At 38.2% G+C, this 17,381-nt stretch overlaps 1 protein-coding gene across 10 annotated transcripts in view; it reads right to left on the minus strand.

Annotated features, from left to right (window-relative positions):
• The window catches only part of SNAP91 (synaptosome associated protein 91), a 158,263-nt gene that overhangs the window by 19,749 nt on the left and 121,133 nt on the right, over positions 1 to 17,381 (minus strand). For 4 of the 10 annotated variants that reach the window (XM_082405850.1, XM_082405854.1, XM_082405855.1 and 1 more), the window contains 2 exons: positions 5,842 to 5,976; positions 4,137 to 4,286 (listed from right to left, as the gene is read on the minus strand). In XM_082405850.1, coding sequence (XP_082261976.1) covers positions 4,137 to 4,286; positions 5,842 to 5,976 — 285 coding nt within the window. Of the gene's footprint in view, positions 1 to 4,136; positions 4,287 to 5,841; positions 5,977 to 14,158; positions 14,243 to 15,528; positions 15,613 to 16,034; positions 16,107 to 16,266; positions 16,345 to 16,583; positions 16,848 to 17,381 lie in introns of all 10 variants that reach the window. The other 6 variants (XM_082405849.1, XM_082405851.1, XM_082405858.1 and 3 more) reach the window with 3 other exon arrangements.

Consider the following 17,381-nt stretch of genomic DNA (forward strand, 5'->3'; position numbering starts at 1 on the left):
GCCACATGTATATATTCTTTGGAGAAATGTCTTTTTTAAATCATTTGACCATTTAAAAATTGGGTTGTCTTTTCATTATTGAGTTATAAGAGTTCTTTACTTATTCTGGATATTTCACTGTCTTGATGATATCCTGGGTAGCACAAAAGTTTTTAATGCTGATGCAGTCCTATTTATCTTTTATTTTCTACTGTTGCTTGTGCTTTTGCTGTCATATCTAGGAACATTATCTAATCCAAGGTCATGAATATTTACTCATAAATTTTCTTCTAAAAGTTTCATCATTTTGACTCCTACACTTAGCTCTAGATTCATTTGGAATTAATTACTTTGAGGTAAATAAAAAGTCTAACTTCATCCTTTTACATGTGGATATCCACTTGTCCTAGCACTGTTTGTTGAAAAGGTGATTCTTTTCCTCTTTTCCCATTGAACTGTCCTGGCACCTTTGTTGAAAGTCAACTGACCAAAGACGTGTAAGCTTATTTCTAGACTGTCATTCTATTCCACTGATGTATATGCCTATTCCTATGCAGTACCACTCGTCTTAATTACTGTAGCTTTGTAGTTAAGTTTTGAAATCATGAAGTGTGAGTCTTTCAAAATGATTCTTCTTCATTCAAAATGTTTTGGCTTATTCTGGCTTCCTTGCATTTCCATATAAGTCTTAGGTTCAGCTTGTCAATTTCTGTAAAAAAGCAAAGCTGCAATATTGATAAGGAGTATGAAGATAAATTTTTTTTCAGTTTTGGAGTATATTTTCATTAATAAAATATTTACTTATAGTGAAATTCAGTGGGACTTTTTTGGGGGGTGTTGTACGTTTCTATAAATTTTGACAAATACATGGCTTCACGTAATCATCACTACAATCAGGATTCACAGCAATTTAATCACTTAAAAATATTCTCTCTTTGCAACCCAAACTTCCCCTTACTCCTAACCCTGGCAATCACTGATATATTCCCTATATTTCTGCCTTAACAAAAGTAAACTGTGTAAGTGGAATTACCAGTATATAATTTTTTTGTGTCTGGCTTCTTTCCCTTAGCATAATGTATTTGGGATTCATCTGTGCTCTTGTGTACATCAATAGTTCATTCCTTTTCATTTCTAAGTAGTATTCTAATGAAGGGGTTTACCACAGTTTATACATTTACCCAGTGAAAGACATTTCGGTTGTTTCTGGCATTTTAAAGTAATACTCCTATAAAGATACATGGACAAGTTTTTGTGAGAATATATGCTTTCATTTCTCTAGGACAAGTACCTAGACGTGCATTTACTGAGTCATATTAAGTATAGGTTTAACTATAAGAAACTGCTAAACTGATTTCCATGGCAACACTATGTTGTAGTCCCACCAGCAAAGTGTGGGAATTCCAGAGGCTCCACACCCTTGTTAAGTACAAAGTATTGTCAGCTCTTCTCTTCTTTTAAAAATTTTAGTCATTCTAATGGGTGTATAGTAAGATGAGACTTCTAAAAAAATCGATACAATTCACATATCATAAAATTCATACTGTTAAAGAGTAAAATTCAGTGCAAAAAGTATGTTCACAAGGTGGTGAAATCATTAACACACTCTAATTTCAAAACATTTTCATCACCCCAAAGGAATCCCCATCCCCATTAGCAGTCACTCTGACCACTACTAATGTACATTCTGCTTCTAAAGATTCCCCTGTTTTGGACATTTCATATAAATGTAATCATATAATATGTGGCTTTTTGTATTTGGCTTCTTTCACCTAGCAAAATATTTTCAAGGTTCATCTTCTTTTTATGGCTGATTAATTATTTTATGAATGTACCACATTTTGTTTATCCGTTCAACAGCTGATGGACTTTTGGGTTGTTCCCACTTGTTGGCTGTTATAAAAATTGCTTCTGTGAATATTTGTGTACAAGTCATGTGGACATATGTTTTCAATTCTCTTGGATTATTATAGCTAAGAGTGAAATTGCTGTGCCACATGGAAACTATGTTTAACTTTTGGAGAACTGTAAACCTGTTCTCCAAAGAGGCTGCATCGTTTTACATCCCTACCAGCACTGTGTGAATTCTAATTTCTCTACATCCTAGCCAAAATTTGTTATTATCTTTTTGATGATAGCCTTCCTAGAGAGTGTGAAGTGGCCTGTCATTGTGGTTTTGATTTGCATTTCTCTGATGGCTAATGACATTCAACATCTTTTCACATACTTATTGGCCACCTGTGCTCTTTTTTTGGAGAAATATCTATTCAAATCCTTTTCCGATTTTTAAATTAAGTTGTTTTACTTTTTATTATTGAATTGTAAGAGTTCTTTATATATTATGGATACAAGTCCCTTATGAGATATATGGGAATATTTTCTCCCATTCTATGGGTTGTTTTTCCACTTTCTGGATGGTATCAATTTGTAACACAAAAGTTTTTAATTTTGACGAATTTTTATTAATTTATTTTTTCTTTGAATGCTTGTATTTTCAGTATTATATCTAAGAAGCCACTGCCTCATTTAAGGTCATAAAGACTTGTACTTAGTTTTTCTCCTAGGAGTTTTACAGATTTATCTCTTACATTTAGATCTTTGATTCATTTTGAATTGATTTTTGTGGATGGTATAAGGAAGAGGCCCAACTTCATTCGTTTGCACGTGGCTATCCAGTTATCCAAGCATACTTTTTGAAAAGATTGTCCTTTCCCACTTTGAATGGTCCTGGAATCCTTGAAAAAATTGTTTGACAATGTATGTGAGGTTTATTTCTGAGATCTTTATTCTGTTCTATTGGTCTATCTTTCTATCCTTAAGCCAATACCATTTGTCCTGATGACTGTAGCTTTGTAGAAGTTTTGATATTGCAAAATGTGACTACTTCGAATTTGTGCTTCTTTATCCAGATTGTCTGGCTATTTCTCAAGTGGGTCTGCTTTCTTCAGCTGAGATAATTTTAAAAGTGGTTGCCACCTGAGGGATGTGTGCTAGTGGCACTTTCAGCCCTGGAGGTATAAAGTCTTTATTTCTGAAGGAAGATCTAGACAGTACCTTATAATATTCAGTAAAAGCAGTTACTACTGCAGACTATCCATCAGTAAGATGAAATTTTAAAGTAGGAAGAAATATTCAAATAACCTCTCCGTGGGTGTCATCAAAGCATTTTCATGAATGTCCAGACCAAGGACGATGAATGGGAAAAAAAGTATGTCCACAGGATAATGCATAGGAAAAAAGGTCTGTCTCAGGGATCTGCTAAATTTTTGATATAGTCTTGAGTAAAATGAAAGGTATCTGTGACGGTAAACCCATTCACCTTATTAAAAAATTAAATTCAGAGTTTTTTAAAAAAGGCAATCTTTATAATAGCTGCCCTCATCTCCTAGGACCCTCTCCTTCACTTACCCAGCTCTAGCCACTAATCTCATTGGTACTCCTTGACTATGCCAGGCAATCTTCTGCCCCAGTGCTTTTGCACTGGCTCTCTCTTTTGCCTGCAAATATTCTCCTTCAGATATCCATATGGTTCATTCCTTTACATTCAAATCTTTGCTCAAATTTTACCTTCTCAGTGAGGCCTACTCTAACTCCCACTCTGTAGGACTCACAATCCCTCTTTGCGTGTTCTATTTTTGTCCTCCATGGCACTAGAAAATTTATTTATTTGAAAATATTTAATGTTTGTCTCTGCCCTTCTAAGCACCTTACGAATAGAAATTTATACCTGTTTTGTTCATGATTTATCTCTAGAGCCTGGAAGACCGCCTGGTGCTCAATAAATACTTGTTCAATGAGTAACTGAAACGAACTTGGATACTCAATTGGTAAATACACTGCATTTAAGCTACTCTATGTTATTTCCAAGAGAAATAAAAAATTAAGTACTTCTTAAACATAATACAGTTGGTTTCATACTTGTATATGCTCTCTAATTACACCTTCGGTAACTTAGATTAAAAGTGTCCTGGGTATTGCTTGGGAGACAACGGCATAGTGACTGTGTATCTTCCAAGGAACTGTATTGGGTAAAGCACTAAGAATTTCTGTCCGCTCCTTGACACACTCACCTGTAAGTGAATCCAGAAACAATACATACGAACAGATAGAGAAAAAAATTCACATATGATTCTGTTAAAGAAAACTATATTACTCACTGCCTACTAAGCTGGCAAGAGATGAGTCAAGATCACTCCCAAGAGCTTTGCTTGCTGCCATTGCAGAACTGGGAGGTACCACTGAGATGGGCGCAGGCTGCCCGGCTGGTGCCATGGTTGGCATCAGAAGATCACCTAGACCATCAAACACTGGAAATCAAATAGACCGGGTTCAGAATAACTGCAAAAAAACCCATATGCAAAATTAAAGGGGCACTGCCTTTTGAAAAACTATGGAAACAAGTGAATGTATTTACAATCTTATAAAAGAAGGCACTTCATTCACACTTTTAACGACTATAACACCAAAAAAGAACATCTCTGCATATGTCTACTCATAAAGTATGGAAATACTAATGAATGTGAAGATGGAAAAGAAAATCTGTATAATGTACAGGAAAGAGCATAGACTTTGGAATCAGAATTGGGCTCAAATTCAGCGGCATGCCTCACTAACGTGTGACTCTGAGAAAGTGACTGAGCTTTAGTTTTCTCATTTGAAGTGGGGAGAGTACCACTACTACACGGATTTGTTGTGAAAACTAAAATAGATAATATATGTCACGCCTTTATTATAATGCTTGCTTTATATAGGCGCTCAGTGTGTAGTATTTACAATGCTTACTTTTATAACAATTCTTAAACGAGAAAGGAAGGCCGAATCTCCCAGTTTCTATGAAATCAGTGCTGGAATAAAACCTGATCTAATGGTCGGTACCTAGTAATAAGTATCTGAAAATCAGTTGACCATATTGTAGAAGTAAGAATTTTGATTTTCTTCTCTCATTACAGTATTCACTTTTGGTTCTAACTTTAAGGGCACAGCTACAGTAAACACTATTTTAAACATCAGGAATCATGCCATTATGGATGGTTCCTCATCAGCATATAACAAATGATCACTTGTTTAGTTCCTGGAATACAGAAAGACCGTTCAAAATGCAGGCTCATAGGATGTGCACAAAAGTTATTGCTGATAACCATGTCAAAAATTTTATGGTTGTTAATTTTTTATCAAAAAACTATGCATATTTACCATACACACCACTCTACAATAATTCTAAATTGAAAAAAACGATAGCATTCAACTAGGCACTGGCAAAGGAAGCTACCAAATTGTCAGGCAGGGGATATATTTAGGGTGTTTCTGAAACACATTTGATTGCCAAAAACTCACCAATTGAAAATTTGTAGTAAGGACCCAGCATGGGAAGAGTAGAATGGAAGAGAATACAAACAAAATGACAGCAGGATGAAAGGTTAAAGGCAGGCAAAGAATACTATTTGTGTCAACTTCATAAAACCAAGGGCCAGGCAAGCTTCAGAGGGTGTAAGCAACAGCAGTGGGAGTGTCCACACATTGAGATACCACACAAAGATTTAGCACAAAGTATTTGTTTTTCCTTAACCTTCTCCAAACCATGTGCATGTAAGCTCATGCAAACAGATGGGTGTGCATGTTAAGTTAGATTTCTTCTAAAAGTTAAAAACAAACACAGAAAGGGATTGCAGGTTATTCTTAAAGCTACCAAAATGTACAGAAAATATTTACTTTAAATTATAGAATGAGAGATTTATTGAACAGTTTTAAAACAAGGTCATCACTCAACATTTGCTTATAGATTTCCTGATATCACGCTAACCTTAGGTGGTGTATTTTATAATCAGAACAAATAAAAAGCATGTTTGAAAATCACTGCCTCACCTGACGGATCAAAGGAGCTGCTGCTAGAAGTTGAAGGCGTGGTTCCAAAAGCTGCTTCAAAATTGGGCTGTAGCAGGTTATTCTGAGCAGGAGTCACTGGTGATGGAGAAGGGGCCATGAAAGAACCCCCAAATCCTGGGAAAAAAATTGTTCCAGAAAAATATAAGCAGAAACAACTAAAGATAAGTAAAGGCCATTACAACAGAGTCAGAAAAAGTCATAGAAGACCAAAAAGGAATTGAATGCATATGGATGAGAAGGCACTGAAACCCAGGAAGTTAGTTTTTAAAAAGTTTTTCAAGTATCTTGAAATCTGTCATGTATTAATGAGAGATTTAATTTAACTGGAAATAAGAGAGCACACAAGACTGTATACCCTAGTTAAAAGAACCTGCAGCAATCTAATCTACTGTTTTAATGGAGTACATAAAGCTAAGAAGGTCTCACTAGGGTTAAACTTCAGATAATTATTTTCATCGTAATTTAAATTTTGTCTCTTCAAATCACAATACCAGGTAGCTAGAAAATGCTTAGTTGTACACACTGGCTCAGTATAATAATAAAAGGCAAATCAGAAAAATATGCATGTACTCTGCCATCAAATCCTCCTTAATATATTTCATGTATGTTCCAGTCCCACTGTTGCTACCGACAAGTTTAGGCTCACGCAACACAACCCGAGGGGGCTTTCTGCTTCTAACCCGTACCTCCTCCAATCTAGCCTCTACAGTGCACCAGAGAGATCTTTCTGAGTGGAAAACGTTGACAAAGTTACTTCTCTAAAATCCTTCACTGGCTCCCCTTAACTTTCCGATTCATAAAATGCAGGTTCCTCTGCATGGCAAACAAGCTCATCTGTCTCTGGGCCCTTCCCCATCCCTGCAAACTCAGTTGCAGCCATAATGCACCGTAGTGAGTCAAATGCCAACTCTAGGAGGGCTTCCTTACCTTATCTTGCCTGCTACTGCTACCAGCCACAACGCGCCCTGCCCCTCCCACCGTCGGTACACGTGGGTTATGTGCTCTGCCTCTGTGTCCTCAGCACCTGGTACATCTCTCCACCCCAGCCTAGGAATGGCTTTTTGGTGTCAGGAACTGTTTCCTCTTGTTTTCATCTTTTCCACTAATATTCAACAAAATGCCTAAAACACTGAATTAACACTTATTGAATGAAGGGCAACTTCTGAATTTAAATGGTGAGGAAAAATCAAAGACTACTGTAAAGTAACCAAACCTCAAATTAAATATTTTTCTTTTGAAGTCTGGAAGTAAATTACTGCTCTCAATCAACAGACAGAAGCAGAGCTCACTCTGTTTTGCTTCTGTACAAAATTATGCAGCCTGTGAAGAAAGTGATTTCTTAATAAGACATTATATGATGTTCTATTATCAAAAATGTATTACTATCAGAAGTCTTTTTTACACTCAGTTTGGAGATATATATATATATATATATATATATATATATATATATATACACACACACACACACACACACACGTACATATATATGTATATATACACACACATATACTATATATGTATATATATATACACACATGTATATAGATGTATATATATATATATACACACATATATATATTCCTTTCTCATCTAGCCATATCTTTTCTTCACAAACTGTTTGCCAAAAAACATAAAGAATGCTTACCAAAATCCTTCAGCTTATAATTTGTAATAATCAATTATAATTTTGAAAATGACTTCCATTGACATTCTCCAGTTACTATTTTCTAACCAGAAAGTCATGTTGTCCCTGGCAATTGATAGTGACATGGGTTTAGTCTTTCCATGCCTAAGTTTTTCATATGTTTATGAAAAACTGCAATTTGGAAAACTGTTACCTATTAGAAGTTGGTCCTTTAAAATTCATGGGGACTACTTTAAGTGGTTTTAGCACTGTTTGAGTGACTTAGGGATCATGTAACCTTCCTAAATGAAGATAAGACATTCCCCAGATCTTTAAGAACTAATATCGTTATGAAGCGAAGATGGGTTAGATGTAATTATTTTTGAAGATATGACCGTTTCGCTTTTAGGGAAATTGGTGGCTGTATTAATGCTGACTTTTTGGAGACATCCCACACAATTTGGAATATGGCTGCAGGAAATCTAGGCAATTGTTCTAGGGTGTGGTTCTCTCTGTTACAGGTGAACGTGGAAACAACTGTACTTGACTCTCCGTTTCTTAAAACTTGTTCAAGAAGAGACAATTTATTCTAGAATCACAGCACGTTAGTGTTGGAAAGGGCCTTAGGATCATCTGATCCAATCCTATCTTTCCACAGTTAGAAAAGATGCAAAGAGAAGTGAACACACCTACCCACAATTCAGAAATAGAAAAATACGTGCATTTACCCAGGGCTCATCTGCTTAGGGCTGTTCAGTTTCATAAGGTAAGTAGATCATTTCCATAGGTGAATAAATAACACTATTCAATGGAAAAAAATTACTGCTTTCTCTAAGAAAGTGATGGTAAAGCCAAAACTGGCATGAGGCTCACCAAGTGCCAGGCACTGTTCTGAGCACTTTTTTCAGGGTAAACCATCTGAATCACATAAATTGCCAATATTTGACTATTTTGATCCTAAAAAACAGCAATTTTATATTGTTCAACCTAAAACATATATTAGCTCATTTAAGCCTCACAACAACCCTAGGAAGTTTCACAGATGAGGAAACTGAGGCCAGAGAGGTTAAATAATTTGCCCAAGGTCACAGGATGGCAAGTGCAGAGCCAGGATTCCACAAAGGAATCTTCCAGAGCCTTGGTTCTTCACCACAATACTACTTGGCGTCTTTCTGACAGCCAGGAGTAACGCCAGAGTTGTCCCCTTCTGACACATTTATAAACTTGACAGAGATCTAGAAAGATGACTTTCCCCCATTATACTCAGTTCTTATGATGCAGGGGCCCTCACAAACCTAGACTAATTAAAAAGCTAAGTGATATAGAATAACCAACTGATTATGTTAATGAAGAAAAATCTGTTGCTATACTCTTTTTTTTTTAAAATTAATTATTTATTATTTTTGGCTGTGTTGGGTCTTCATTTCTGTTCGAGGGCTTTCTCTAGTTGCGGTGAGCGGGGGCCACTCTTCATCGCGGTGCACGGGCCTCTCACTACCACGGCCTCTCTTGTTGCGGAGCACAGGCTCCAGACGCACAGGCTCAGTAATTGTGGCTCACGGGCCCAGTTGCTCCGTGGCATGTGGGATCTTCCCAGACCAGGGCTCGAACCCGTGTCCCCTGCATTGGCAGGCAGATTCTCAACCACTGCGCCACCAGGGAAGCCCCTGTTGCTATACTCTTAATGAAGAGCTAAGCAGGAAAATTCAGAGCCCTGTAATAGAGGTAAGTAATTAGAGAACCCTAACCACGACTCTTTCTTTCTCTGTGGTTCTGAATTATATTAAGAAAGGTGCTTTGTGGAATTGAAAATAAAGTAATAATCACTAGGCTTCCGGATGCCCTGCAGACATGTTTGAACTGTCCTACAACTGAATCACCAGCTACAGACACACTGCATTTTATCACAGATGATTAGTCTTATGAATGCATCTTCCCACAGGGGAACGGCCTACACACTTAATGAAGTTCTACTAACGCAGACATATCAAAACTGACAGTCATCGTCTACATATCACTTGGGTTGAAGGAGTTCAATGTTAAAACTATCAGTAGATAAACACACTCCCACACATACTCCCCCACTCTCACACCTGCTCTATTATGTTAAAGACACTGTCATTTCCATTATTCTCAGTGGTAAAGTCAGTTATTAAATTCCATTTACTAAGATCAATCTGAGATAGTCAATATTTCTAGGAATAATACCCTGAGAACCTTTTGTCTGACAATTTTCTGTTTTTGACCCCCAGAGAGGATGAAAGAATTGGTCCTCTATAGACTTTCCCATTTAGTGGAAATGGTTAGTTATTATTTCCACACTGATTATATTTTAAATCAGTTCAAGGACTTCTGTGGCTCTGCTAAAAAAAAAAGCCAGCTGTGTCACGTGGTTAACAGAGAATGCAAAACTATGAAGGACCTCACAGGGCAGGCCCCTATTCTTCCCTACCTTTGGAATTAAAGATAGGAAGAGGCACAGTCCTATGCTAGTACAGATTACGGTACAGTTGCCCCAGAATGGTCTATTATGGAAGAACACGGTTTTCCTGTTTGATGTCAACCTCAGAAGTTAGGCATATCCTTCAACATACCTAACCTCCCTTAATAATTCACTTTTACACTGTCATCCAGGAATCTGTCTCTAGCTTTCAAACATCTGTATTTTCAGCTGGTACATCCTGAGAGGAATTTGACAGCTTTACTCTTCACTGTGTGAAATAATATTTCCTTCTGTTTGTTATAAACTTAACTCTCAAGGGTCCAGCCAGTCTCCGTCTGAGATACGGGTAATACCTGCATCCCACCAGTAACCTCGGTGACTTGGAGAGACTTATTCTGTTAGTCTGTTCTCCTTGGTCACAGCAGTTGCCTTTTCTAGAATTTTCTCTAGTGTCAACACCCTGGGTGCACCAAACAGAACTTGAAATTTTTACTCAAGGAGTAGAAGGTGACTAAGATGATATTTTATCCATAGTTCAATTGTGGAATTGGTATTATTTGACAGTTCTAGAAGTAAATTAAATGAAGAAGAATAACAAGTTTTTCTGGGAGATAAGCCCATTTTTAAGAGATTATCCACTTAGCCTTTATTTTCTAGTTTTAAATTACAAACCAAGTTTTGATAAAGCTTTCTCCCCAATTTTGAGATGATTCTTAATTTTTGGTTTAAAATCTCTAAAAATCATTTAAAAAATTTAGTTACACTACATCTTTATTGCATTTCCCTTGTTACTTACATGCATATTTATTCCCTCAAAAAAATCTAACCTCAGTCAAGCATAAGGTAAGATCTCCTCCCAGTCCAGCAACGGACATTACATTCTGGACAGTCTAAACCTCCCATTACTGTGTCTGTGTATTATTTTTCTTTTTTACTCTTTCACAATCGTCTTATTACTGAAAGCCAATAATACAAGATTCTAGAGACTCACATAATACAACCTTCTCTCTCTCTCTTTTTTTTTTTTAATTCAAATTCCTACTTTGAATCTGATGGCAGTTGTGGACTTATTTGTTATCCATAATTAGGCTCATTTATCTTTTAAAATAATGTTCCTCTTTACTTCAATAGCCTGTGGACTTAGCTGATCTATCTCCACAGACACACACACAGGTATAACCCAATACCTAAGCTAAGCATTCATTTGCAGTGAATGCTAAGCTTCACTGCATATTACTGTAACACAGGGCCCCGAATATTTGTCCTATCACTGATATTCATCAAATAAAGATGTCTAGGCAATGTGAAAACTCAGAATAGCCACTGTCAGCTAGATTACCTATATAAATATGACTGTGATTTTATACTGTATATATTTGCAGGGTTTGTGTTTATTCATTTTTTGGCTAGGAAAGTTGCTTCCGGTTCATAAGATAGAATTATATTAATGGTCCATGATATTCTTCACTGAAAACATGGCTTCTTGCTATTTTGTTACTTGAGCAAGCGTGAAAAATGTTTTTCTATAAGCAAAACAGAAGTATGAAAAACCTTCCAAATAATTAAGAACTGGAGAAATTAGAAGTAATTTAAAATTTCCTATATCAGGCTATTAGGTGAAAATTTCTTACATCAGGATATTGGCCCATGCCAAGTAAATCAGACACAGAAATGTACAAACTCAATTTCAAGAAATATTTGGAAAGCAAACTAGACATTAAAACCCATTTATACCTATTTATATTAAAAAGTTACTTTAAATAGGAAAAAAAATAGAGAAAAACATGTACACAAAAATACCTTTCCCATCACTGAAATAATCACAAGAAGATGCGGTGGAAAAGGGGGGAAAGGCACAGTCAACAACATCTATGTAAATGACACTGTCACTTTCAGCACTGATTTCTCCTCTTTTCTACCCCATTTTACTAAGATTTCTGGATGGACAACACAGTTGAGTAATCTAAGCTGGCTTCTAGTGAAGGGACCTGACTTGCACTTTCTGTGCACTTCCCCCGTGGGACCCATCCATGTACCAAGCTGAGCAGTGGAGGCTCAGCTACCTGCTCTTAGACTCAGCAGTAGGTGACAGAACCCTTCCTGCTCGTTGCAGGTGTATCTGAGTTCCATCTCATCTCCCAGGATCAAATCTCTCAGCTCTGTCACTGACGTCTGACTTGGCACTGGAAGGGAACAGTGGCTTTCCCCACTGGCCTCTCTGCTCCTGTTTCTAGTGTACCTGGCTCATTTGGAAACACAGTATCTCAGGTTCTAGCCCTGGAAGCACAGAGAGCCCAAACAAACTGGGACACTGGAGAAGACGACATGGCTTTGCAGCTCTGGATGCGGTCAGCGGTGGCTGATCACTCTGCCAGGCTTCTGTCTGGCAGGCTTCAAACCCCTTGTTGGGGTCTGCGGCAGGATGGGGGCTACCCAGAGAGAAAGACAGACTTCGTAGAATTTTGCAAAAAGCTGGAACGTTTGACTTCATGTGCTACCTCAAGCTTAATTATAACTTCAGAGCAAAAGGGTTATAATTAGCAACCTCATGTAAAAATTGACAAGGTCATTTCCCCCAAATATGCTATTTCTGTGGCCCGTTAAAATCCTTTTGCAGAACCTTGAAAACATGGATTAAGTTTACTGGTTTAGTAAGAGCTTCAAAGTTACTGTGACTGATTTGAAGCTGTTATGAAGACTACCTAGGTCAGGAGAAAAGCCAGGCAAGGTAGTATTTTTTTCCCCAAGTAACCAGCTGTGGTCTATGTTAAGTGCACTGCCTCCTACATTTGCAGCTTCCAAAGTCCACAGTGACATCACAGTGGAACCCTGGCTCTTCACCCTTCAGGAAAATATCGGTTGGCAGTTACTGGTTTGAAGTGGATTCAGAAAACAAGAGTGTCATGTTTAACCAGGGTAGTCCGGAGAGAATGGCAAAGATGCAAAAGAAATGCTATTGCCCCTGGGAAAGGCTGTTAAACAACCTGTCTGAATGACTGATAGAAGGAAAGGGTAACAGCTGGGCTGTGATGGCACCTCCAGACTCTGGACCTTGTGTCAAACTTCCTACAACTTGGAAAGCTGGTGGGGGTCCTTTAACGAGGTCACTAGTCGTCACTAATCCAAGAACGAATGTTCCTTAGTGTGCTGTTCCTGGTGTCAGGATTGTTCATTACACTAAAAAAATGAGAACTAGTCTCTCAGCCTATCAAGGGCTACCTGGGTAGCAGGGAATTGAAGCTGAGAGACTCCAGACACATTGGTGACTTCCTTGTGCTGATGTGAGCCACACTCTCATCAGCCCCTTGCCAACCTTGTGACAAAATGCATCCCTTGTGATGACAGGGGAGGGACATCAAAGCTGCAGCTGAGTGTCTGTGGCCTCGGCGATGCCACTGCCGTACCTCCTGTTATGTACCCTTCTAAGTCAAGTCAGAGCAAGGTAAACCAGCAGCGTCTGCTGAGTTTGACTGAGAACTTGAACCTGAAACTTACTACTGTGGTCTGACAGCTGGCAAATGCTTTGCTTGTAACAATAATAATGTCTAGGTCTAGTTATCATTAAGCACACTTTGATTTGGTCCCAAGGAAAACTATTAGTTGGCTTTTACTATCTTTGAGTCGTTGAAATGTTTCCTGTTATTCTATCTATCCCATCCTGGCAATAAGCAATAATCCTAGGCACCTTGTGCCAATCTACTTCACACTATGGCCCTGTTGAACTGGGATCACTCCAGGGGTTTTCAGATAGGAGAATGATCAGTTATTTTACAGTGTCACATAGGTAGCAGCGGCTTCAATCCAATGGTGGAACTCTGTAACAGTTTCTCATATTACAGAACCAACTGTCAAATATCACGGTACTTTTCCCCACGAATTCCTTAAAAAAAAAAGGTGGGCACGGGCAATACAAGATAAAAATTGCTACATAAGCACATTACCTCCTTAATAAACAAAAAAGGATGTGCTAACTGAAAGTAACGCATATTAAGAGCATCCAAGGAGCCACAGGGGTGGCTTGTGTACAACTGTGATTTTAAAACCAATTTCATCAAATCCTGGGAAATAATCAACCTTCTATTACACAATGTCTTGCTTTTCAATGTCATGTCTCAAAAGGGAAAGAAAACATGCACCTTGAAATTTATATAATATCTGTTACTTATAAAAATATATCCAAACTTAACTTTAACAGAACACCGTTTTATGTTAATGTAATTAATTACCAGCTAGTAGGTCTGCAGATGCTGACGAGCTAGAAGCAGCCTGAGGTGCAGGTTGAGGTTCAGAAGCACTACTTCCAAATGCATCTACCAATTATCCATTATGCAGCAAAAAAGTAAAAGAGTGTAAACAGTAAGTACAGTAAGTAAGGGAAGTGATTTCCCGAGAAATGCACAGACATGACACTCTGTGAGGTAAGCCTGTCTCCTGCGGATGTGTTAAATGACTTAGTGGACTGAATTACGCTCTGACCAGTTTATTCTCTCAAAAGATGAGTTCTAAGCTATTTAAGAATTAACATCTCTTCGTAAGAGTAGGAGAATTCTTTTTTTTTTTTTTTTTTTAAGAATAAAACTTTGGGACTAAATTCTGTAAATTCTAATTCCTATCCAAACAGCATCACAGTTTTTAAAATTTTTGCCCAAAGGCAAAACGAAAGAATCTTCCCACTTAGAACTCTATTAAATAAAATTTAACAAACTCAATTCAAACAGCAGCAGCCCTACTTGTACCTATATATTAAATTTCAGTGTTTATTTGTACAAGTTTTGAGCCCCTGAATGTCACAGACTGTGACATCTTTGTACCCCATGTACCCATCATGGCACATTCCATGATGTGTCAATGTACTATAGGTACTCAGTGTGGGTTTAATTTGCTAAGGATGGTATTTTATCCCATAGCATACACATTTATAGACATTCATGAAGAAATCACTTCAAACCTGGACTTTTCCCTATAAATTTACTGCTAATAGAAGACTTCGAATGTATCATCCAAATGAGTAGTTCAAGAGTTAATTCAGTACATCTGCCTATCTTCTGATAACACACAGGAAAAGGAAAATGCATTTAAATCAGTGAAACATCTTCCAGTTCTCTGGGAGGATTTAGAAACATTAAACGCAACATAAATAAACCCTATAGAATAATGTATGACATCTAGAGCTTATGCTTTCAGTTCTGACTGACTCATGTCTTTTCAATTCTGAATTATCTATGTTTATATTGCTTTTAAGAGCTTAGAAATGTTGATTTAGCCAACAGATCAGGATCACTAAGGAAGAGCAGTAGAAGGAAATTCCAATCAGCTGATTCTACATTAGGACGAACAAAAAGTTAAAAACACAAAGACTTCAAATGAAAAATGATCTGGTTTTGTTAGGACATGCACTAAAAAATATGATGAACTGACGAGCATGTAGATGATGATGACAAATGGAAAAGATCTTAACGTAAGTTTACATTTAAAAGATGGAAATAACTTCACATAGTCGAAAGAAAAAAGACGAAGTATCATGAAATAGAAGATCTAAAAACTATTCTGAGGGAAAAAAAGATTCTGTGAGTGTTGAAGGAGGAGAGATACGCACCCCCAAAAAGGTCTATCACACCTGAAGAATCCACCTTTGCTGGCGAGGCAGTGGTTGCAGGAGATGGTGCTACAAATGTATCCACTGTAGCAAAGCACAGAACAGGACAAAGTGCACGTCACCCAAAGGAAAATGAAACCATGAGCCTCGACAAATGGCTTCTTGAGATTTCATGTTGAATAGCCCGAAGACTGTAGACAATCTTAACAGTTAAGGAAAAGCCAACAGATTTAAAAATACATACTTTCCAGAAGAAAATAAAACTTTTGACCCCTGAGGTCAGAGGCTTTAGTGTGAAAAAGAGGTTTTCTCTTTTCAATCGGCAGTAGATTTGAAATATTTACCCTCATTAGTTGGGGATGGACACAAAATGAGACTTTTTTATTGTAAAGTGAGTTTTCAGTGTAAAAGAACTCAAGACGAACCCGTGTGTTTTTGCATCCGCCTCTCCACATATGATGCCCACAAGACATCTCGGAAGGCTTCACCTTGGCAAAAGCACTCACCGGATAGGAGGTCAGCAGTGAGAGAACTCTCAGGCACGGGAGAGGCCCCTTGTGGTGGAGAGGAGAAAGCATCTTCCAAAAGTGAAACAAACCAAAACCAAGCAGAGGTAAGTAGAGAGCTGAAATCAAAGTCACAAGTCTAACAAGTGCATTATCACAGGTGAGGACAAAGGGCTTAGTCATGAAAACATCTAGGCAAATTAGTGTAAAGGAAGGGGGGAGTTGGCTTTACCTGTCCCAAACAGGTCTATGCTAGGAGCAGCATCTGGCTTAGGCGCGGGGGCGACTTCGGGAGCAGACTCAAATAAATCTAAGACCAAGAACACACATGCCTTTACTCAACTGGACAAACCCGCCTGAAACAGCATCACTTTCCAGTTGTGCGTGAGCACTCTGGAGGGTTCTGAAACGAGCTGCAAATGGTTGCTGGAGAACCATTTAACGACACAATCACCATGCAGACAGAGGGGTGGATGCAGTACATCACAAGGACCAGAATTCAATCCACCAGGTAGAAAGAGTTCAACGACAATGACAAAAAAAAATTACCACCAAAGATATCTAGAGCAGGAGGAGCGGTGGTGGTGGCGGCGGAGGTGGTGGCAGTGGTGGCAGCGGCAGCTGTGGTGGCAGCGGTAGTGGCAGCGGTGGCAGCTGCGACGGCGGGAGCAGGAGAAGGAGCGGTGGCGGGAACCGGAGGGGCTGTGCTAGCTGTAGGGGTAACTACAGGAACACTGGTCTCAGGTGGCTTCATTGCAAAGAGGTCCAGCTCGGGTGCAGCCTCTGCACTACCTTCAGATGGGGCAAAGGGGTCTTGGGGAAAGGAAAGTGGAGACACATACAGCATCAGTAAGGAAAGAGACAACAGAGAGGCGTCAAAACTATACGTACGAGACACCCGGCACAGATATTCACATGTGAGAGCTAGGCATTAGGTGGCCTGCTTTGAGCTACTACCCTATTAGCAGGGGTCAGTCATTAGGATGTTTTTCTAAAGAGAAAAGAAAATGTAGTAGGCACCACAAAGTTCAGAAATGGAAACACTTCAGAGTATTGTCAGATTAGCCTACAGTCTAGGATCAGAGATGGTTATTCAAATCCTTACTTTAATCTGGTCAATTTGGTAGCTTGGAAAATTCATGAAAACATGCCTACATATTGGAACTCAGTGTTACAAAAGAGTACAATACAGCATTAGAGGGAAACAAACAAACAAAAAAACATTAAGAGAGCATACTTGCAATGACAAAAATTGTCAATCTTGAGAAATTGTCAATTTTGATAAGGATGCCCTTCGTTTTCTTAATGTTTTTAAGTGCCCGCATTCTTTATTCCGTTACGATGAGT

Source organism: Balaenoptera borealis (assembly GCF_965194805.1).
Source record: "Balaenoptera borealis genome assembly, chromosome: 9".
Classification (NCBI taxonomy): Eukaryota; Metazoa; Chordata; class Mammalia; order Artiodactyla; family Balaenopteridae; genus Balaenoptera; species Balaenoptera borealis.